This window comes from Coturnix japonica, chromosome 3 (genome assembly GCF_001577835.2).
Source record: "Coturnix japonica isolate 7356 chromosome 3, Coturnix japonica 2.1, whole genome shotgun sequence".
Classification (NCBI taxonomy): domain Eukaryota; kingdom Metazoa; phylum Chordata; class Aves; order Galliformes; family Phasianidae; genus Coturnix; species Coturnix japonica.
The window spans coordinates 92564963-92587855 of record NC_029518.1 but is presented as its reverse complement, the minus strand read 5'-3'; the positions used below and the strand labels follow the sequence as shown (position 1 = coordinate 92587855).

Genomic DNA, 22893 nt, shown 5'->3' with positions numbered 1-22893 from the left:
TGCAGATGTCCCGATGGCCTTTTCCAATGTCAAATGGTAAGTGGATGAAGGGACTAATTAATGCCAAAGGCTGTTGCTGGTGAGGTGCTCAGCCAAAGCTTGTGCCACCCGCCCCGAAACTGGCTACCGGACACTGCAGCCGTGGTTAGAACTGAAAACAAAGGCGGCTCTGTGTGCCTCGCAGATCGCCCGTGAGCCTTTCCTCGTACTCTTCGCAAACCCTGCCTTGGAGACGCTCGTTTGGGGCTGGAAGCGCAAAGTTAGCGGAGCTGTACGAATCATTTCAGCGAGAACGACGAGCTCAGCGCTCCATCCCGTCCGCTCCGAGCGCCGAACAGTCTCACCCCGCAGCCCTTCCCTCCGCGGGGCGGGCGGGGGCAGCGGGCTTTAAAGGCGGCGCGGCGGCGGCGTTGGGCAGGCGGCACCATGCGGCGGGTGCTCGGCACGCTGGGCTGCTGCCTGGCTCTGCTCCTCCTGCTGCTGCCCGACACGCGTGGCATCCCACGCCGCTTGCGCCGGCAGCCGCTGGGCAGGCACGGAGCGGCAGGTACCGTGTGCTGCTGCCCGCTGCGCCCTGCCCGGCTGCCGCTCCTGGGGGTGCTGCGTACCGCTCGCTGCGTGCTTTGCTCGCTGCCCTGGGTTCCTCTGGAGCTTGTTGCATGACTGCTGCTGTGAGCGACTGCTGGACAGTTGGGTCCCGAGGACATCTCAGCTGCAGCTGTCTGAGGACAACGTGCATGTAGACACAAGTGTCAACAGCTTGGATCAGCTGAGCTCCAAGGGTCTCTTCCAACTTCACATGATGTGATTCCTTTTCCCTTTCCCTCCTTCCTCTCCCTTTTCCCTTCCCTCCTTTCTCTCATTTTCCCCTTCCCTTCTTCCTCTCCTTTTTCCCTTCCCTCCTTCCTCTCCTTTTCTCTTCCCTCATTCCGCTCCTTTTCGCTTTCCCCCTAAAACCTGACCTCTACCCACTGACTTTTCAGAGCTTCTCTCAGACCCAGAAGGAGTTTGCTGCTGAAAAATGTTGTTCCCTTATCGGAGATGGATGATTCTTTTACCTGCAAACCTCACGTCTGTCCTTTTTCTTTCTAGGTTGAACACCGTGTGCCTCTTTCTTTCATATCTTCAGAGATGTGTGTGTACTAACGCACTGTTCTTTGTTTCTGCTATGGAAGCTTTAAAGCAGCAATAGCAATATTTATTACAGCATCATCCGCCTCTTGATTTCATCTTGTTGTGTACTTTGGCTTGGGAATTACACACAAGGAATAATTTCTGACCATTACTCAGCTGCATATCATTGCTACTCTTCTGTATATGCTGCAACTTGTCTATGCAGCTGCTTATATCAATAATAGATTGGCATTTTGTGGGCTTGAGTGTATTTTCTAATGCTTAGAAGCTTTCAGTTGTATTAAATGAATATTTAAGAATTTCACACATTGCTCGCTGTAACTTTAGGCCTCTGCCTTGGTAATGAAAGTGCTCATATTTATTTGGTTTGAATACACTGCCATTGCAGCTGTCACTGTGCTGGGAGCTCTGGTCTACCCAGCTCTGATAGATTGAAGGGCTGTCCTTCCCTCCTGACAGACTCTGCCTGCAAGAACCGTCCCCTCGACCTCGTCTTCATCATCGACAGCTCCCGCAGTGTCCGACCCGAAGAGTTTGAGAAAGTGAAAATCTTTTTGTCCGAAATGATCGATACTCTGGATGTTGGTGAAAGAACCACCCGTGTGGCAGTCATGAATTACGCCAGCACTGTCAAGGTAGAGTTTCCCCTCCGGACCTACTTTGATAAAGCCTCCATGAAGGAGGCCGTGTCTCACATTCAGCCCCTGTCTGCTGGCACCATGACTGGCCTTGCCATCCAAGCTGCCGTGGATGAAGTCTTCACTGAGGAGATGGGCACCCGACCAGCCAACTTAAACATCCCCAAGGTGGTCATTGTTGTGACAGATGGACGGCCGCAAGACCAGGTTGAAGATGTGGCAGCAAACGCCCGCGCGGCTGGCATTGAGATCTACGCGGTGGGGGTAGGCCGTGCTGACATGCATACCCTGCGGCAAATCGCAAGTGAGCCGCTGGATGACCACGTCTTTTATGTGGAGACCTACGGTGTGATTGAGAAGCTGACAGCCAAGTTCCGAGAGACGTTCTGTGGTAAGGTGGTCAGGCCAAGAGGGCAGTGTAATTTGGCTCCTTTTGGCTCCCGCTGTGGTTCTGCTCCCTAAGAAAGAAGTTTTTGAGGAGTGTTATGTATCGTATTTACATATTTCCTTTGCCATTGGTTGGGCAAAAGACCAACCCTTCTATTCAGTGGAAGCCAAGTAATGACCTTCCATTTTGAATAGCGACCTTACCATGCGAGGAACAGGGCTGATTTCATGGTTTCATGTTCCTCTCCCTCTTGATATTGACACAGAACTGCTTCAGCAGCACTTGGGGCTGGATATGTATATGGCTTGGGCTAGATACTAGTAATGATAGGTCAGGGTGGGCTGCTACTGTCATCGACCAAAGCCTGTGGTATATCTGGAGGTTTAGGATTGCCTATAAACAGCCTTGTCACGCACAGAAGACTTCTTGTTAAATAAAAAGGCATGCATGTAGCAGATTTTTCAAGTAAAATTCAAAGGAAATGCCTTGTAAAATAAGTTTCCAACAAGAAATGGGTAAGGTCAAGTGTAAGGAGCACTGAGAGAATTAACGTAGCAGCCATTGCTTTGGGGACTGGGGTGATAAGAATGCGTTACTTCGTTACTTCAGAGCCCTATTAAAAATGCCCATTGTATCTTCTCAATACAATTAGAGTGTATTAAATAGACTTCTTTCTCTAGATATGACATAAATATGTGGGACCATCTGTAGGCAGGACACTTTGCCCAATAATTAATATAGGAAATGCTTGAGTTTTGGCTTGACATCGTGCTGTGTTGCTGCTGTGACCACATCCTCTCCCTGACAGCTAGAAGATACAAGTTCCTCCCTGGCTGGGCAGGTACGAGTGCTGTGAAAATCACATTGATTTTCCACCTATGTTCTAGCCAAAGTGGGGCTTTTCATAGCACCAAAGAAAAATTGCTTGTTCTTAAAATTACCACTTATTGTGCTGAGGCACAGCAGTTGCACTTCTGCTAAGCTGGAGGATTTACCAAAGAGAGCTGACTCGTATATACTCTCAGTGTAACTCTGAGTTTCCTGCATGATGTTAGCTGGGGCTTATGGACGAGTATGGGGTAAAAGGAATAACTTTTCAAAAGGCTCTTATAAGCCAAGTGAATCTAAGATGGTCTTGTAAGACTGTGTGGGTGAACTGGGTCTTTTCCAACTACACGCTGTTTGTTGGACAGCCAGAAATTTGGACTCACCAGTGATGATTAGGAGGTTCTTTGCGTTGGCCAAGCCAAACAAGATTGTTTGTGGGGTGAACTCAAAACAAGAAAACTAATGTTCAGGGGTGAAACAGTTGGCCAGAATCAGGTCCTTGATGCATTGAGAGCATCATTCAGTGTGAGACCATCCTGAAGATGGAAAATCTTCTCCTTGAGTTGGTGTCAAGGTCAGTGGAAATTTGCCTTTCCTGCCACAAAAATCTGACCGTTTGAATCTGAGCTTCTCAGTTGTGTTTGAAAATATCACCCACAGATTTTGTTCATAAGTCACTGAGATGAATTCTCTTATTCCCAAGGTCATAACAGAATGAAAAGGCACTGGCTTACTTTGAGATGGTGTTTGCCAAGGGAGCGACACGGCACACTTTCAATCAGCCTTATTAGAAGACACCCAAATCTTCCACATTTTAGAAAATGGGAATGTTAACTCACATTAGATGATTCAAGCTCACTTATTTGTTATTTTCTTCCCCTTTTTTCCATCACCTTTTTCCTGCTCTTTCTCTTCTCCCCCTTTCCATCTAATCTACATACAGTCATTTACAGATCATCTAAGTTGAAGTGAATATCTAGCCTTCTACAGATGCCTGTAACTGCTGTGCAGGTGATGCAGCTGAGATTTCTTACTTCTAATGCAGCAAAGAGTACAAGACCTGAAACACAGGCATAAAATGTCAGTCAGTGTTTCTTTCCCTGAGATGAATGAAATGCTTATTCTGAAAATGCCCTCTGTAGCTGTGAATACGTGTGCACTTGGGACCCACGACTGTGAGCAGGTCTGTGTGAGTAACGGCGGATCCTACCTCTGCGATTGCTATGAAGGCTACACTCTGAATCCAGATAAAAGAACTTGCTCAGGTATCACTCCTTTGGTGAAAGTACCACTTTTGCCCTTTCTGAGATGATTCCAAATAGAAACCTATTTAAAAATGTTCCTTTTGCAGCTGTGGATGCGTGTGCACCTGGGAGGCATGAATGCGATCAGATCTGTGTGAGTAACAACGGATCCTATGTCTGTGAATGCTTTGAAGGCTACACCCTGAATCCAGACAAGAAGACTTGCTCAGGTAGGAATTAAAGGCTGTGTTAGTATATGAAACTCAAGAATGTATGAGCATATTTTCTTCATTGCTTATGGTAGAAAAATTGTTTGTAGATATGGACTCTTGAAGCCCTTAGTTCTAATATCAATAGAATTGCACACTTGCAACAAAGAAGTATTTCATCACTTACCTACCACTGTACAGTCTTCATGGTACTTCCTAAACACTGACCATGGGAGAAGAGGAACCTATACCAGACATAACAGCCAGCAATGTGTCTCCACTGCAGAGTGAATGCCACTGGTTGGATATTAGTAAAAATGTCTCCAGAAGAAGAAGGTTATGCATTGTCACAGGCTGCCCAGGGATGTGCAGGTCACCATCCCTGAAGGTGTTCAAGAAGTGTGGAGATGTGGCAGTGAGGGCTGTGGTTAGTGATTATGGTGGGGGTGTGTGGTCAGTTGGACGTGGTGATCTTGGCTGTCTATTCCAACCTTTATGATTCTGTATAGGAGTTAAAACCTGTCCATTTTCCCATAGCCCCTCCATCTCCCTGTCAAAAATCAGTTTTTTAATTTACCTTATTTTCAATCCTGATTAAGTTATGTTTGTAAATGTTGAAGTATTTACAGTGCTTGAATGTCTGAGGGGGGAGGATTAATTGCTTTCTTCTCTAAAACATGGTCATGGCAGCCATGGACGTGTGTGCACCTGGAAGGCATGACTGTGCCCAAGTCTGTCGGAGGAACGGTGGATCCTACAGCTGTGACTGCTTTGAGGGATTCACTCTGAATCCAGATAAGAAGACTTGCTCAGGTAAGACTTGGCCAAGGAAAAGCTATGTTCAGCTAAAAATGTGTACTCTTCTAAGTCAGGTTAATGTACATTCTTTTTCTGATAGTAATTCAGGAGTTGCTGTACAACTCCTAAAAGCACAATACAACTGGAGAGAAATGGTATTTCCCAGTGCTGATCTCTGGTTGAGAATAGGAGCATAGATCCTGTTTGTATGTAGGGACATACAGAAATACATAGTACATACAGATTAACATGTATTCTGTGTCATTTTCACTCCATTAGGGTTTAAACTTCACTCTTCATTTTCTTAAATGTCTCACTGATGATTTATTGATGCAAGATCCTTTTTTCCACTTCTGTCATAGTCCCTTTCCTTACTATACTTGCTGTGACAAATCCATGTTTACAATCCCAGGAAATTCCTAGGGAAATCTCTCCTATTAATTCATAGCTTTCACATCTTGAAGCAAACTCCTTAATATTTCTTCCTGCGTAGTTCAGGAACTGATTTTGTAAATACAGTTCCAAAGATTAACTCTCGACTGACATTATATAGAGGCAATAAACATCCGTGAGGAAATACGAATGCAGAGAGGCATCCATTTTATGAGTCCAGTCCTGAATCTCCTTTCATAGCAGTGATTATCCCCATGCAGACTCAAATTTCAGAGTATTTGTTCAACGTACTTATTTTTCTCATTCTTTTCCCTTGTCAGTCTCATTTTGCAGCGAGCTGCTTGTGATTTTTCAACTATCTGAGTCTTTCTGATATAACAAAAATAGCATAGATCCAGGAGGGGCTCTTTCTGTGCTCCCATGCTTTTTTTCTTGCTGTCTCTGCTTCTTTCTTTCTGTCTTCAGTTACTTTTGCCTTACAGAGCCTCCTTACCGCTGAGATATCCAAATATAGGAACTCCTCGACTTGCTCTTTTGGAGTTGACGTGTTAAATTTGGCAGAAGATGTCTTTCTCACACATCAAGTGCCCACTTTGTAACTGGCAGCGGTTGCCACGTCGTTCTGTTTTTGAGCAGCCTTGTATACTCTTCTGATTATGGTCTTTTCACTCCGTAAAACAGCGTCTTATCTAATTAGAGCTGAAATAATGCCAAATGCTCTCTTTAAATCCAGCTATTTGTTCCCCAGAATTCCTTTGGATCATTATTTTGTGACTGAGTTACCGCTAGATCAGTTCCTTTGGCAATCTGTTACAACGAAAGAAAAGTGTTGCTGGAGTTACCAAAGCCATATTGACTTTGTGATGCTGACATACAAAGACACACACTGTGTGCCTTAGTGGGGCTAACAGCCTGTTGAGGTGTAATAAAAACGTCCTGGTTTGAATCCAAATGTGGATATGGTGGCAAAAGGGAATTGCTAATGCCAAATACACAGTCTGAAGTAGGGGTATCTTTGAATGTTCTTCTCCAATGTCTTTCTTAGCTGTTGACATGTGTGCACCTGGAAGGCACGACTGCCAGCAGGTCTGTGTGAGAGACGATCTGTTTTATACATGCGACTGCTATGAAGGCTACGTCCTGAATCCAGACAAGAAGACTTGCTCAAGTAAGGCCAGATTGCTGTCTCCTGTCTCTCCATGCTCTCCCCACCTAATCACTGAAGTGTTTTAACAGCTCTATGTCACTCTGCCATCTCCCCTTTCAGCATCTGGATATATAAAGTACTTCATGCCTAGCAGTGCTTGTAACCTGACGTTTCATCCTTCTTTATCATTCTGTAGTCAGCAAACCTTGTTTGCAGAGCCTCTGCAGCATTTGATGTGGAATCATAAGTTGGGTTGGAAGGGTCCTCAAGTGGAACCTTGTCTGATCTACAGCTGCTCAAATAATTGGACATTGCGTGAAGTGGCTGAAGACCGTAAGAGCAAAGTATAGAAGAGGTGGATATAGCCAAACACTATCTGTAAAAACAGTAGATTTTTGTAGGTCTGAACTTAAAACATAAGTATAGTGTAAGAACACCACCCTAGTATGCTTTGTATGATCTGTTGGGCATCCCATGAGCAGTAGAATTGCCCAGTATTTTGAATATCAAATGCTGGAAGACTCTGAATTTCTTCAGAGCTCTGCAGAGGATTTCAGGATACTCTTGGAGAGTTGCCATATGGAAAAGTAATTTGGTTAAAACAGACATAATCCAAAGAGGATCTGTTTTTGCCACTGGAGAATTTAAATGCAAACACACAGACTTCACTGGCAGTCAATGGGAAACCAACCATGCTGGTGTGATATTTTGAACTGGCCTTCCTCCAGCCAAATTCTGAACAGCTCTTCTTTATACACTGGCCATAAGGAGGGTCCAGAAAAGGGAACTGAACAAATACGTGTTCAGTGGAATCAAGGAGACACCAGTTTCAACACTGGCTCTGAGACAAATGATTTTCTGCACTGCTGGAAATGAATCTGTTTACAGATTTATTTTTCAGTAAAACACTGAAAGAACAAACTTCTGAAATTCAGTATTTTGGTCTTTTTCTGTAATTCAAGCAGCCATCAGTTCCCTTGCAAAATGGAAATTTCAGTGCTATGGTAAACAGAGACACTGTTCTATTGCTGAAATGCTCTCATAATTTGGAATGGGGGAGAGAATTGAAAAGAATAAGGTAGAACTTCTGTACTCAAAATTACTAGCTGCCTTTCTGCTCGGCTGCAAAGCTCCCTGCAAAACTTTGGCCATTTATGCATTCTAAGAAATTTCTATACCTATGTGTCATAGACAGTGGCATTGTGTTCCAGGTTTGACAGGTAGTAACCCAGGTTCTGAAGCAAAACCTAAAACATTAGTCATAGCCTATAGCCTAGCTGTGTTAATAGAATGTGGTGCTAGTGGCCTTCCTGTATGGATGGTCAAGGTGCTTCTTACAGGATGGAATCTGACTGCAGGTTCTTAGCCTGTAGCACTCGAGTGTCCTCATCTCACTTCCCAGTGTGCCCTAACTTTTGGGGTAGGGGATATTCTGGATGAGAGGGAAAACCGGTCTAATGACTACAGCTGATGGGAGGAGGCTGGTTGGTCCTTACACCCAGGGCAGGGCCTCTATTTATGCTTTACTCAGTTACGGTTTGATTTACAGAGCTCAAGAGGATCTGGGTAGGCAGGCCAGCTCCCAGTCAGAGCTGAGCTCTCTCTTGCTTGCCCTGCTCCTGGAGATGGGACATGTGTGCCTCTAGCTACAAGATTACCTCCATCTGTGTCACCTCTCCTTCCCACCTGCCCTGGGCTTCAGTCTCACAGTCTGGCTTCAATTCCCTGTGCCTTTTCCTGTCTTTTAAATATTTCCAACAGTTTTCTAAACACTGTTTTCTCTCTTAGGAGCCACAACGAGCAGTCTTGTAACAAATGAAGAGGCCTGTAAGTGTGAAGCTATAGCTGCACTGCAGGATTCAGTCACCTCACGCCTCGAAGCTCTGTCCACAAAACATATCCTTTTTCTTATGTGCTCAGCTCTTTACTGCTATTTTAAAGGTAGCTGTTTTGGTGGAAGCCAGGAGGGGGTCCCCACCTCATAAATGAAAGCATTGCTTGACCGTACAAGTGTTAGGGAGTGAAATCTTGGGTGCTGCAAATACTGTTTTCACATTTCCCTGAAGGGTTTTCCTAAAAAGGTACAGATAAAATGAGCACCCCCAGATCACCTGGACTATATGCATTATGTTGGACATCAAACGTTGCTCCGTTTGTAATTCTTTAAGGTGATGCTGACAGCACATGCTCGCATTACAGCACTGCCATTAGTAGCTTGTGTATGTCCCAACATTTCTGAGGGCCCTTCAGAGCCAGCAAGGCTGCAGTCTTGACCAGCTGTGGCTTCCAAGCTGGCAAATAAGCTCTTTATATATATACATATATATTGTGGCAGAGAGGAGAAAGGTATCTGGCTCCCAGATTAGACATTTCACAGACACATGGGAGGAAAAATGAAAGTGGTGAATTCTGTGGTGTGGTAGCAAACCTGAATGCTGGAATAAACATCCTCAGATGGAACGACAAGAGCTACTGACGGGAAGCTGGACAAGCTGTGATTCAGCAGAAGGTACAGTCTTTAAAAGTGAGAGTGGTTGATGGCAGTGACAGTTTACCAAGGGTTGTGGTAGGTCTGCAGCACTGGAAACTTCTGAGACTGCATGCTTGTTTTTCTGTGAAAGGAGCTCTTGTTCAAATAGGAATGAACGCAGGGGAGGACTGGGCCTGTGGTTGTCATTCTGATAACTAGGGATTCAGAATCAACAAGGAGGGGGATAGTTTGGATTAATCAAAGCAGGATACTAAGAAGTTTTCTGTATTAACATTTATACACGTGCTCTTCACACCTGAATGTCACTTGCTCCAACTCCCTATAAGAAAATGGGGCTGTTAAAACAATTTGTTATTAATCTTAACAGCTCTCTAAAACATTTTGAAATCTCTAGTTCAAGCACCTACTAAGCTCAATTAAAAAGCAGTTTATCTGTGTGAAATGCAGTAATTGAGAAAGATTACAAATAAACCAAACCTGGTAGCTACTTATTATATCACCCTTAACACCTGACCACTAGATGAAGTGTCTCAGAAGCTGCAAGCCTATCAAGACACACAGCATGTTGTCTGAGCCAGCGTCCTACCCACCTCCAAGATGATCCTTCATAAGCAGTTCTTTTTATTGTGTTCAGCAAGCTTTATTTTGTTGCGCAGCTTACAGAAGAGCAGTTGGTTGTTATTACTGGCAAATGTCAACAAGGCTTCAGGAAGACAACAGTCTTGAAAGTACAGTGACCCTGAGGGTCTTCATGTACATTCATTTTGTAACCATAAAGCCACCTATTCCTGCTTTGGTCTGTACTGTAAGGAGTACAGCAGGTACTTCTGTTCTGCAGTAACTGCATTTTTATTGTCTTATTTAAAAGAAATACAGGAAAAAAAGAATGGGTACAGTATTCACTCATATAAAGCTGTGAAATGGCGAGGCAGAGTGTAAGTGTACCTATGGAATCTGTCCATTAAAAGGGAAAGCAATCTATGGTCTTGTAACTTATTTTGATAAAATAAAGTATGATCAAGCACACTGATGTTGGAAGTGGTTTTTTTAATGCAACTAAAAGTATGTGAATAGTCTAACAAAGACGAGGGAACAAAACCCCAAAGAGAAAAGAGGCATAAATGGCAGAAATCTGCATCATTAAACACTGCTCCTGAGTTACACAGGTGGGAAATGAACGGTTTGATTTTGAAACCTCTGACTCCTTGCTAATGTCTGTAGAAGACTTAACAGTCATTTCAAGGTTCTGCACTTGGGTAAAATATCTGCTCCACGTTAAGGTTTTTATCTTGTCAGAGTTAAGCAAGCAATCCATCTCTGCTGCTGTCATTCCACAAGCTCTCCTGGGCCTACTGGTCTCAGTTGGTCCTGCACAACAAAAACTTGTTCCCTCAAAGAAAATCCACTTATTCTGCACACTTGCATGTGCAATCACGCAAATGGTTTTAAAACGATATTTAATTACACAAAGTATTAAATTGATAGCCGGTGTGCCAAGGACGTGCTGTAACAACACCCCTGCTCATGTCACACCCTGTGCTTAGTAGATATAAACTATTTCAAGGAAAGTCAGAGGATGGGAGTTCACAGAATCACAGAATCACACAGAATTATCAAGGTTGGAAAAGACCTAGAAGATCACCTAGTCCAACCATTACCAATACTTCCTGGCTAAATCATATTTCTCAACACAACATCCAAACGTTTCGTGAACACTCCCATGGTTGGTGACTCCACCACCTCCCTGGGCAGTGCATTCCAATGCCTGACTACCCTTTCCGAGAAGTAATATTTCCTAATGTCCAGAATGTTCACTTAGTGTGTATGATTTTTGAGTGAGTGCTGTTGGATAGAGGTTCACCTCATTCATGGCAATGGTAGGTAAAATGGAAGAGTGAAAAGCTGAAGATCTTTCAGTGGGATGAAAACATTGTGTGCTTCATTCTATTCTCTCACATACTTGTGCTCTGAAACTGTACAACAGAATGAAAAGCTGTATATATTAGTGAGCCTTCAGGGATGCCTGTCTAATAATAAGTTGGAATGAAATTCTAACTAGCACAGATGAACAGGGGACAAAACTTCAGCAAGAACTGAAAAAAAACTTAGGCAGGGGGGTTGGAACTACATGATCCTTGAGGTCCCTTCCACCCTGGGTCATTCTGTGATTCTGTGAAAATGAGACTGCAAACTCTGGCAGGAGATACATGTCACTTGTACTGCACGCCCTCCGCAAGGGGGGCAGGGACAGGGGCTTGGGCCTCATTCCACTGCTGCTGAGGCACTGCGCATGGACTCAGCAACCCTTCTCTGTCTGAAGGGCTCCATTACAGAATCACAGAATCACAGAATGACCCAGGGTGGAAGGGACCTCAAGGATCATGTAGTTCCAACCCCCCTGCCTGGCAGGGCCACCAAACATACACATTTACTAGATCAGGTTGCCCAGGGCCCCGTCCAACCTGGTCTTGAACACCTCCAAGGACGGGGCATCCACAACCTCCCTGGGCAGCCTGTTCCAGGGCCTAACCACTCTCCTAGTGAAGAACTTCCCCCTAACATCCAACCTAAATCTTCCCTCTTTCAACTTAAAACCATTTCCCCGTGTCCTGCTATTGTCAGCCCTTTCGATGAGTTTACTCCCCTCCTGGGAGTAAGTTCCCTTCAGGTATTGAAAGGCTGCAATGAGGTCACCCCGCAACCTTCTCTTCTCCAGGCTGAACAAACCCAACTCCCTCAGCCTGTCCTCATAGGGGAGGTGCTCCAGCCCCCTGATCATCTTCCTGTCCCTCCTCTGGACCCTTTCCAAAATCTCCATGTCTTTTTTGTACTGAGGGCTCCACACCTGGACACAGTACTCCAGATGGGGCCTCACAAGAGCAGAGTAGAGAGGGACGATCACCTCCCTATCCCTGCTGACCACCCCTCTCCTGATGGAGCCCAGGATCCCATTTGCTTTCCGGGCTGCCAGAGCGCACTGCTGGCTCATGTTAAGTTTCTCATCTATCAGGACCCCTAGGTCTTTTTCTGCCGAGCTGCTCTCAAGGACAACTCCTCCCAGCCTGTACAGGTGCCTGGGGTTCTTCCGGCCCAAGTGCAAAACCTTGCACTTTGCTGTGTTGAACCTCATTAGGTTCACCCGAGCCCAGCTTTCCAGCCTGTAGAGGTCCCTCTGAATGGCATCCCTTCCTTCCACCGTATCGACTGCACCACTCAGCTTGGTGTCATCAGCAAACTTGCTGAGGGTGCATTGCACCTTTAACACACTGAGCCCAGCTCAGCTCCATCACCACGGCCGCCCCGGATATAGAAGGTAAGCGCCATGAAAAACCTTCCGGCGGCGGCTGCCAAGGCAACCAAGGAGGTTACCACAGGGCTGTGTCTGTGTGCCGCTGTTGGGAGCGGGCCGTGCCGTGCCTGCAGATCCCGGCATGTTCATCTATTTGTGCAAGAAGGTGCTGCCGGCGCACGGAGGGGGCGGGGGGCGGCTCACGGGGCAGGCGGAATTCCCTGCTTCCAGATAGCGGCGAGGCGGGAGGTCCTGAGGGGGTTCGGGTTCGGTTCGGCTCGGCTCGGCTGTTCTCTCAGCTGCTGTGTATGAATTCTTTCCTGTGTACTGAAACGGGTTGCCCAGCGAGTCTGTGAATGCCCCCTACTTGGAAGAACTCCAGGCCAGCCTGGATGGGGCTGTGAGCAACCAAATCTAGAAGGAGGTGTCCCTGTAGGTATTTTGAGGCGTTCTTAGAGTATCCTGACGTTAAATAAAAAGGTTCTTTGCTGCTGTGTACAAATAAAATACGTTTTGTTTTCAGATTGCAATCCCTGGTAACGTCCGGTTAAGATGTATTTCCTGGAACAAGGATGAAGGCTTCATAGCCTGTGGTGGAGAGGATGGATTACTGAAGGTTTTAAAACTAGAAACACAGACAGGTAATACACAGTTATAGGCAATTTTATATTGACGTGGCTCTGGACAGCCTGGTCTGGTGGTTGGTGACCCTGCACATAGCAGTGGGGTTCAAACTACATGATCATTGTGGTCCTTTTCAACTCAGGCCATTCTGTGATTTTAATAATTTGTTTTGAGATGAATTTCATTATTTCTTCCCTATTTTTGAATGTTGGCAAATCCATCCTACACTTCTGCCTTTATAATTTCGTTTATATAAATGCTCATTAGAGCTGAAGTACCGTTACAGACTGTAATAACTTTACTTTTGTTAGGTTTATCTTATGGTTATTTTTGTTATTTTTAGATGAAGCAAAAATAAAGGGACTGGCAGCTCCTAGCAATCTTTCTATGAATCAGAATCTTGAAGGTCATAGCGGTAAGTCTTCCTGGGCATTTCATGTTTGTTTATTTGTTTTTAATTATTGTAGAACAAATGAGGGCAATGACAGTCTTTATTTGACAAATAGACTCTGTAGGAAAAGATATCAGAAAGGAATTAACTCACCCCTCCCAGTAACAGTTTGGAGAAAGGGACAAGCTGAAGAATGCGACCCTTCCCCATTCATACAGTTGTGCTGCAGGAGAGAAGGGCAAGGGGGTGGGGGAACCCACACAGACTCAGATTGCAAGGAAGTAGGGTGGCTCCAGACCCCCCTCTGCTGCTCCAGGCACTTACGCACTCACATAGCTCACCCATTGGTTCAGACTGTGATCCTGGAGTTCCACTGCAGTTATGATGAAAAATACAGGATTTGGATAAATGTATAGAGTATTTTATCTCAAAGCTTTAATTAGAAGTCCTAAATAAAGACATCAGTATTATAATCAGACATGTAACAGCTTGGCTATCTGTTTTCTGTTAAGGTACCTGATGGAATACCTAGAGTTAATCTTTCACGATCTGTGAATGAATTAGTGGGTTGAGAATTATTGCTTCAATTTTGACTTTTTCTTAATTCCTTGGTCTCTGTTCATTATTCAGGGATAGGTGTTTTGATTTATTTTGAGGTGGAAATTGATCCTGAAATAGGTTACATTTATGTTCCATTCAGTATATCTTTGATTGTCAGTAAAGCTTATGCCTGAAATAAAGAGAAATAGAAAGGATAAAGAGGAAACGGATAACCACTGGTGAAGAACTGAATTAGTGTGATGCTTGAAGTGATCAAGTTCACATCCAGTATTAGACTGATATGAACTAATATTAGAAACTGTCTGAAGATTATAGGATAAGGGGGAATGGTCTTAAACTGAGACAGGGGATGTTTAGGTTAGATATTAGTTTTTCACCCAGAGGGTGGTGACACACTGGAACAGGTTGCCCAAGGAGGCTGTGGATGCCCCATCCCTGCAGGCATTCAAGGCCAGGCTGGATGTGGCTCTGGGCAGCCTGGTCTGGTGGTTGGCAACCCTGCACATAGCAGGGGGTTGAAACCAGATGATCATTGTGGTCCTTTTCAACCCAGCCATTCTATGATTCTGTGATTCTGGGTGTCAAATTTGCAAGGAGGTTCCTCTGTGAGACGCGAAGGTCTGAAGTAGTGTGGAAAATGTGCTTTTTGGTAAGCAGGAGGGATGTTTGCTTTTAAACCTACAGCACTACTGAGGATCAAAATACTTCTATGAAGAGGAAAAAGAAAAGAGCAAAAAAAAGCCTACTTAGGCCAGTAAAGTTTTGTCAAGTTCCCAAATATGCCTGAGACAGTCAGAAAGCACCAAACTGATTTGGGTTTTCAATACTGAAACAATATTCTGGGTAGAATTTGGAGTAGATGCTGAGGTGAGTGAATGAAGGAGCAAAGGGAGGAACTTAGCAGAATTTTGGAAGAGGAAAGGAATGGTACAGAAGAATGTCTACAATGAAATCAGTGTCGGCAGTAGAAATTTCTGTGTACTCCAGGGAAATCAATTTATATGTCATGCTTTCCATTCACTTCTTTAAATGACATAATCACAAGAAGTCTATAATTTTCTAGGTTCTGTGCAGGTGGTGACGTGGAATGAACAGTACCACAAATTAACAACCAGTGATCAAAACGGGCTCATCATTGTGTGGATCATCTATAAAGGTACAATGCAGACAACTCTGAGGTTGGATAATAATCCATACAGTGGGGAATCTTTCCTAGTGATTTTAATAATTCTTTTTCTTTTATTTTTTCTTTTCTGAAAAAGTCAAAATAGGTTTAAAACATTTTTCAAGTTTTTATTGTAATTGTCTGAATTTTTCTAGTGCTGCTTATGAAAAGGTGTTTGTCCTGCAGAGTTGTCTAAGGAAAAGATACCAGCTTTTAGCCATTTGCTTGGTAAAGCTCTACAAAGGTCTTATTTTAAATGTCTTTTACTTTATTTCCTTGGAGAAAAACAGCGTATTGTACAATAAAAAGAAGCACATGAGTAATCTCCTTTAGTTTAATGGCTGTTTACAAGGGTGGATAGTGATAGGACAAGGGGGAACAATTTTAAACTGAGACAGGAGAGGTTTAGGTTAGATATTAGGAGGAAGTTTTTCACCCAGAGGGTGGTGATGCACTGGAACAGGTTGCCCAAGGAGGCTGTGGATGCCCCATCCCTTGCAGGCATTCAAGGCCAGGCTGGATGTGGCTCTGGGCAGCCTGGTCTGGTGGTTGGTGACCATGCACATAGCAGGGGGGGTTGAAACTAGATGATCACAGCACTATGATTTCACATAGTACTGTAGTCTTTCTGAAGTTTCACTAAAAATTGGAACAACGTTCTCTTTAATTTATTTCCAAAACAATATTTCTACATCTCTTCAAGGCATTTCAGAGTCATATTAACTTGTATCTTATCTGTGGTTAAAAGCAGGCACTTCAAATATGTTTGCCATTTCATTGAATCTCTACGTTGATTCATTGGTAATTTTAATAAACTTCTTATGTTTCTGTATTATGTTGTATTTGTTTTTAGCATCTTCTTGAAATTATATTGCTAAGAAATGTCATTAGCATCTCATTGGTATCCTATTTGCATATCCTTTAATTGAGGGTAGTTTTATTCTTTAAATTTGGTTATTAGTCTTGAATTGATGAGAGGATTATTAAATCAGAAGTGTAACTCAGTTTTTGATTCACTACTAATAGGTTCTTGGTTTGAAGAGATGATAAACAACAGAAACAAATCTGTTGTTCGAAGCATGAGCTGGAATGCTGATGGGCAGAAGATTTGTATTGTGTACGAAGATGGAGCTGTGATTGTTGGATCTGTGGATGGTAAAAGCTTTGCTAATTGTTGTCTTGTCAGATAGCTTTCATTTTCCAGAAGTATGTGCATAGTAACTCGTTCTCTATATAATTATGATTAATAGTTACTTTAAAAGTTGTTGCTTCAATTCTTTAGCAGCTTTAGTTTTCATATGGGATTGCATCCTTTCTTTAGTCCTGTGCTATGCTTATGAAGTACAATCAGTGCTCTGTTACAGGCAACCGCATCTGGGGTAAAGACTTGAAAGGTACACACCTGTGCCACGTGGCCTGGTCCTCTGATAGCAAAGTCTTGCTCTTTGGAATGGCAAATGGAGAAATCCACATTTATGACAGCAATGGAAACTTCATTGTAAGTTCACGCTTGTTGTCATAAAGGTATTAAATGTAATGCGCATAAATATTTATTTCCTCTTTAGGTTATTTTATACTCATTTAGTTGGAGGAGTTCAGTTAGGGACAAGGTTCTTTGTAACATTTTAATGCAAGATTTATGCAGTTGCAATTTTGTAATGAAAATAATAACAAAAAGTTTTATTTTTTTGTAAAGTTCTATTGTGGTACTGAGTGGCTTTTGTGTGTATGTGTTTATTTTCTAGGATACTTTTCAAAGAGTAAAAATGCCAGATATGAAATACTTCTTTGTAATTAAAAGATGTGTTCTCATATGTCTGATTCAGCATTGAATAAAGAGTTCTCTCAAACTCTTAAATTTTTATGCCAGTTTTTTCCTTGGCTCAGGAGAACAGTTCAGCGTACATGTATCTGGTCTCTTTCAAGCTCTCTGTGTAGATATAAATTGTTCCTGTACACAGCGAGTTATACATGACTTTCAGTACTAAACCATTCTTGCCTAGGTGAAAATGAAGCTGAGTTGTTTGGTGAACTTAACGGGAACTTTCCGCATTGCTGGAATACATTGGTACCATGGTACAGAAGGCTACGTTGAACCAGATTGTCCTTGTCTTGCTGTCTGTTATGAAAATGGAAGATGCCAGATAATGAGAGATGAGAATGACCACAGTAAGTACAGAATGTGGGATGTTGATTACTGAGCTCTTATTGATCTAAAACGTCTACTAATCTTTAGGTTTTCAATATGAATTTCTCAAAACCTAGATCCTGTTTTGATTGACGCTGGTATGAATATAGTGTGCATTCAGTGGAACCATTGCGGAAGCGTGTTGGCACTGGCAGGCTCCCTAAAAGGAACATCTCCAGATAAAGATGTCAATGTTGTGCAGTTCTACACTCCATTTGGTGAGGTAAAATATTTAATACACTAATGCAACCTTCATTTGCTTTATTTTAGCATGTTTTTTTTTTTTTCTGTGTGGATTTCTCAAGGCTTCACCCAACCTTAAACACCTCCAGAGATGGGGCATCCCCAGTTTCTCTGTGCAGCTGTGGCAGGGCCTCGCACTCTCTGAGTAAGGAATTTGCTCCTAGAGTTGGTAATCAATTTTGAACGCTTAGGCAGCAGGTCGGATGTTAACCTAGTATGTATGTATCAAACCTGGACGTATTTGTCTTTCTCCACTGACTATGTAAGACCTAGGGGTCTCCAGACCTCTAGAAACAGGTGTTTGTATCTAGAGTTTAAAGTCAACAGTCAACCTGGGTTTTAGGTTGGTTTTGTGCTGGTTGTGATAGTCAAGTTGTGGGTTAACCTTTTGGAAGATGGTGTCTGCTGTGAATAGTGTGTATTGGACTTACAGCTGGCTACAGTAACTGATCAAACCCATGAACTAGGCACTAAATTATATAAGCTTATTGACAGTGGTTTCTTTAGATGTGAAGTCACACTTTCAGAAGGAAGGCTAGATGTAAGCACAAGTATCAGTGCTCTGCTCCCTAAAGAGATGTATTTTATGTAAGCCAAGTATTACACTAAAGAGTAGAGGTGTCCTTTATTACATCCATCTCTATACTTTGCAACCAAAAAGTTTCCCACAAACAAATGGTCTGTGGGACAATGGTAGTTGTTTTTGGAAATGTTAATTTTTATTTAATTCATTGTTCAGTTCAAGGTGCTATAAAAAAGATATTTATAAAAAGGGAAGTTTGTGAGGTCTTAAATTATAGATTCATGTCTGAGTACTTTTATTGGACTTTTTGGAAAGGGAAGGAGGTATAGAGACAAAGAAAACGTCCATTGCCTCACTGCAGATCGTGTACCAGTGCAGCTGATTCAGTATACGCCCTTGACATAGTTTAAATGAATACAAATATCTCCCTGACCTATCGGCTGTAAGTTAAAGGTCAGCTGGCTGATATAATTTATACACTTACTGCCAGTAACAGTGAAACTTGTGTCATGTCAGTTATCAGTGCTGTTGAATAGTAATTGAAATAGTAAAGGTGGTTCAGATTACCATATGTAAGGAAAAATAGCTATATTGTCATTCTCTATTGTTTAATCTTTCCCAGGTTTTAAAATGTAGTCTGTAAATTAAACATTTCCCTTTCTGAAGAGTACAGAAGAAAATAGGAAAAAAATGATGCATGGTTTATTATAATGCATAACAAATTGTCAAACCTTTCTAGCATGTGTTTGCTAATAGGGGAATTATTATGGGGTACTGTAGAGAAGGTGTATCAGCTTGTGTTTCATCAACCAGCAGCACTGTTGTTTATGTATTTTAGGGCAGTCTTCCTATGATATTCAGTATTTTTTTCTTCTCTTGTTTTAAAACAAGCACTTGCGCACGCTGAAAGTTCCTGGCAAGCAGATATCAGCCTTGTCTTGGGAGGGAGGTGGACTAAAAATTGCACTGGCTGTTGATTCTTACATATATTTTGCAAACATTCGGCCAGATTACAAGGTAAGTGGTTGTGTGGCACTTAACTTGATTAGCAAATTTAGTTGAAAGCTGAAGAAGATGGTGCTTAAGTACAGGATAAAAGGATAGTTAGGTGATAAATGGATTTCTAAGCTCATTGGGGAGGATGCAGAATTTATTCCTAGAAAGTGAAAAATACAGTAGGTTTTTTATACTGACAGTTTTTCTTTTCATTGGGCAGGAAATAGTTTTTTCCATCCTGTAAAAACTGTAAGGGAGAGACCCAAATTATGGTATTACGGACTCTTTTAATGTGCTCATTTGTTTTTTTAACTATGAGATTAGTTTCTATGGTCACATTTACACAAACAGAAGCGATAGTAGAGCACTGGAACATCCCGTTGCGCGTTCACCAGTTGTGATCTCATTGCTGAGCTCTCTCTTGAATTGCTTTGTAGCTTTCCAAAGGCAAAGCTTGGATACAGACCTAGGTATCTGAGATATATGAGATAAGGAGAGCATTCTATGATCAATACATTTTATTCCAACTGCTAAACAGTTTTCCAACACTAAAACTGTGAGGAGACCAGGGTTTGAAGAACAGAAATCTTGTGGTTGTGCCATTCACTCTTTCCTTTTGGAGTTGTTCCATGCTATTAGCTTGGTTGGGTCAGTGTTTATTGAGGCATAGTAGAAATACTTCCTCTGTACCAGGTCAGTGCTATTTTCATCCAGAAGTGGTTCTCTATATCTTGTTTGCTTATCAGCCTCACCTCCCTTTCAGAGGTGTTTTCACTTTCTGGTGTATTGGAAAGGCCTTATATTATCTTCTACAATATTGTTGAATGCAATTTAAAAAATCTTCATAATTTTTATGGTGTTTGAATGTTTCTCTTTTTGCCTTGTTATATATCAATGCTTATATATTATATTATTTTATACCCTCCTTGTTATATATCAATGCTTCTAGGGTACTAGTTAGGCTGCGGTTGGACTTGATGATCTTCAAGGTCTTTTCCAACCTGGCTAATTCTATGATTATATGATTCTTCTGTGGGGATGAGATGGCTTTTTCTCATGCTACTAATACAGAAGAAGGGTTAGAAGTTACTTCAGTGCTCTAATATAGTTGCTTATTTGGACTGCTCCAGGAAGTGCACTGTCTAAGGTGTTTATTATCTTCCATTGGGAAACAGATGTTGTGTTTCCAAATCACTTGTCAAGGAAAGCATTTTCATGGTAAAAGCCATCATCGCCGTAAGTATTTCTGCTCTCTTTGAACAAGGAAGAAACATGGAATAAAGTTTTTTTCTCATTTTGAGAATGATTCTCCAGTTCTGATCGGGTCAGTTTCTGGTGATGGGAAGGCAGCTTTTTCCATGTTAATAGGCTGGAATAGGCTCCCCAGGGAGGTGGTTGAATCGCCATCCCTGGTTGTGTTTAAGAGCTGTTTGGATGTGGTACTCAGGGATATGATTTAGTGTAGGGTTTTTAGAGTTAGGGTACTATGGTTAAGCTGCGGTTGGACTTGATGATCTTGAAGGTCTTTTCAAACCTGAGTAATTCTATGATTCTATAATTCTATGATTCTATGATTCTATGTTAGCAGTATGCAAATAACATATTACCAGGTCTGTCTTCCCATTCTTTCTATAAACAAGTTCATCACATGACAGGTAAAGAACACTGAATAGTGATTGTATTATGTGCTGATACGAAGTAAACACATTCATGAAAGAATGTATACTGAGTTAGTCCATCTGTTTTCTTTGGCAGTGGGTTACTGCTCCAATACTTTGGTTTATGCGTACACCCGACCTGACCGTCCAGAGTACTGTGTTGTATTGTTTCTTGAGTGGATCTAACTCAAAACTAACTGAGAGATGAAATTGTATGTGAATGATCAATCTCTAATATATGTGCTTTGTTTTTCTACTCGCACTATTTGCACACATTACAGAAAATGAAGAGAAGTAGCATTACTTGTGTTGTCTCAGCTTTAACAATACGCTAGTTTATAGACACGTATGAGATATTCCTGCGAAATGTTAGAGCTCATGCATTTTAATATGAAGATCAGTAATTAGAATACCATGCTAGTTACGTGGCATGTCGACAGTAACTTGATAAAATGTAATATGAAAAATTCTTCATAGTTGCCTTTACCTGTTTATAATTACACTATAGTCCAGTGTCTCTCTTAACAATGACCAAATAATGATACTCTAAAACTATGTTGTTATTATCACCAAGGGTGCACGATGTATTTTAAACACGAGTAACAAATCTGATGGAAGAGGGCCATTATACAGCTCTACGGAGGTTGTTCTTTTATATATATTTGTTCACAGTAATAAACTGCGCATCTCTGGATAAATTGTATCGCTAACGTGGACATGTGCGATATTTGACTTTTAGTAATTCTATGTGACTTTTTCTAGTTCTGGAAAAAAGTATAGCACGATAAGACTGGAATGGAGTATGCTATAACATACATTGTAGATTGTAAGCGATAGTCCTTGATTGTTCCAAAACCTTTTTGATTTATCCTATTAAATTCTATTTTTTCGAACCTCGAATGAATACCTAAAAATAGCACAAAGATGAACAAGAAACTAGACGCTTAGGCTAAAAGGAATATATGAAGTGTCACGTAGAACCTACTAACTCCGTATTCTGTTCCCTCTTGGTAAACGCACTTGAGGCACCTTCCGATGCAACAGCTCCACAATACCTTCAGGCTACTTGTTCTTTCTATTTTCAGAGGGCACATTATTTTGATGTCTCAAAATTCATACACAACAAAACTATAAGATGAAACTTGGCGATACATCATATCAGATTAGCAGCATGCTTAGATCTCTCTCATATAAAACTAACTAAGCACGAAAGGAGAGAAGAAAAATAAGAGATAGAGATAAATCTAGAAAGCGAAACTAAGTGCTTTTCATTGATATAACACTCTGTCCATCGTACTCTTTTCAATTAACACTTTGAGAGTTTATGTTTAGCTGCATAGACTTTATTTAGAATTAGATATAGGATAGGTGAGCAAAGCCCCCAGTCTTGCGCTCATAAGTGAATCAAGTTTCACTTCATTAGATAATGATTCGAATTCTCACCACATGCATGGTTTTTCCTTATTGGACTTCTGATCTTGCTGAAATTATATTCTTACTGTATTTCACTTGCTAGATATAATGCTGTAATGTACAAAAGAGTAACGACAGACATACGATATGTGAAGCTAAAGTTATATACAGTTCCCTACACGGTTAAATTGTGCCGCTTTTTTTCTCAGGGTCTGTGAGAGAATTGTTGAGTGCTGTTCAATGTAGCATGTACTGAATTAATCATATGAATAAGACCATTCGAAGCATTAGCAAATTTATGGTGAAGCGATTTGTAATGTTAACATGAGGATAAAAAGTAGAGAATCTCTGCGTTTATGCTTATTTTTTTATGAAATAAAAATTGGTACGTAAAAGCAGTGGTGGGGCACTTCCCCTAGTTTGTATGCATTTTATCATCGGACATAGATGAGTATAAGATTACCACTATGATGTTTATCAACGATGAAAGAAGATCTGTGAGTAAACATATAATGGGTGAATGTATCTAATATATACAATATTCTTTTCTTGTAAAAGGTTCTATCTATATC

The 22893-nt window shown here is 41.9% G+C and overlaps 2 protein-coding genes across 2 annotated transcripts in view; both read left to right on the top strand.

The window, feature by feature from the left end:
• Positions 1-405: 405 nt before the first annotated feature.
• Positions 406-10300, top strand: MATN3 (matrilin 3). The gene is made up of 8 exons (XM_015859572.1): positions 406-547; positions 1594-2163; positions 4131-4253; positions 4340-4462; positions 5132-5254; positions 6678-6800; positions 8568-8675; positions 9788-10300. The coding sequence occupies exons 1-8, from the start codon at positions 427-429 to the stop codon at positions 9841-9843; spliced, it is 1347 nt and encodes a 448-aa protein (XP_015715058.1). The 5' UTR covers positions 406-426; the 3' UTR covers positions 9844-10300.
• Positions 10301-12588: 2288 nt separating this feature from the next.
• WDR35 (WD repeat domain 35) overlaps positions 12589-22893 on the top strand; it is a 32915-nt gene continuing 22610 nt past the window's right edge. The window contains exons 1-10 of the mRNA XM_032443659.1: positions 12589-12725; positions 13083-13200; positions 13527-13598; positions 15199-15291; positions 16327-16455; positions 16665-16798; positions 17304-17469; positions 17566-17711; positions 19146-19275; positions 21006-21070. Of these exons, the coding sequence (XP_032299550.1) occupies positions 12702-12725; positions 13083-13200; positions 13527-13598; positions 15199-15291; positions 16327-16455; positions 16665-16798; positions 17304-17469; positions 17566-17711; positions 19146-19275; positions 21006-21070 (1077 nt within the window). The 5' untranslated portion in view covers positions 12589-12701. The remainder of the gene's footprint in view (positions 12726-13082; positions 13201-13526; positions 13599-15198; positions 15292-16326; positions 16456-16664; positions 16799-17303; positions 17470-17565; positions 17712-19145; positions 19276-21005; positions 21071-22893) is intronic.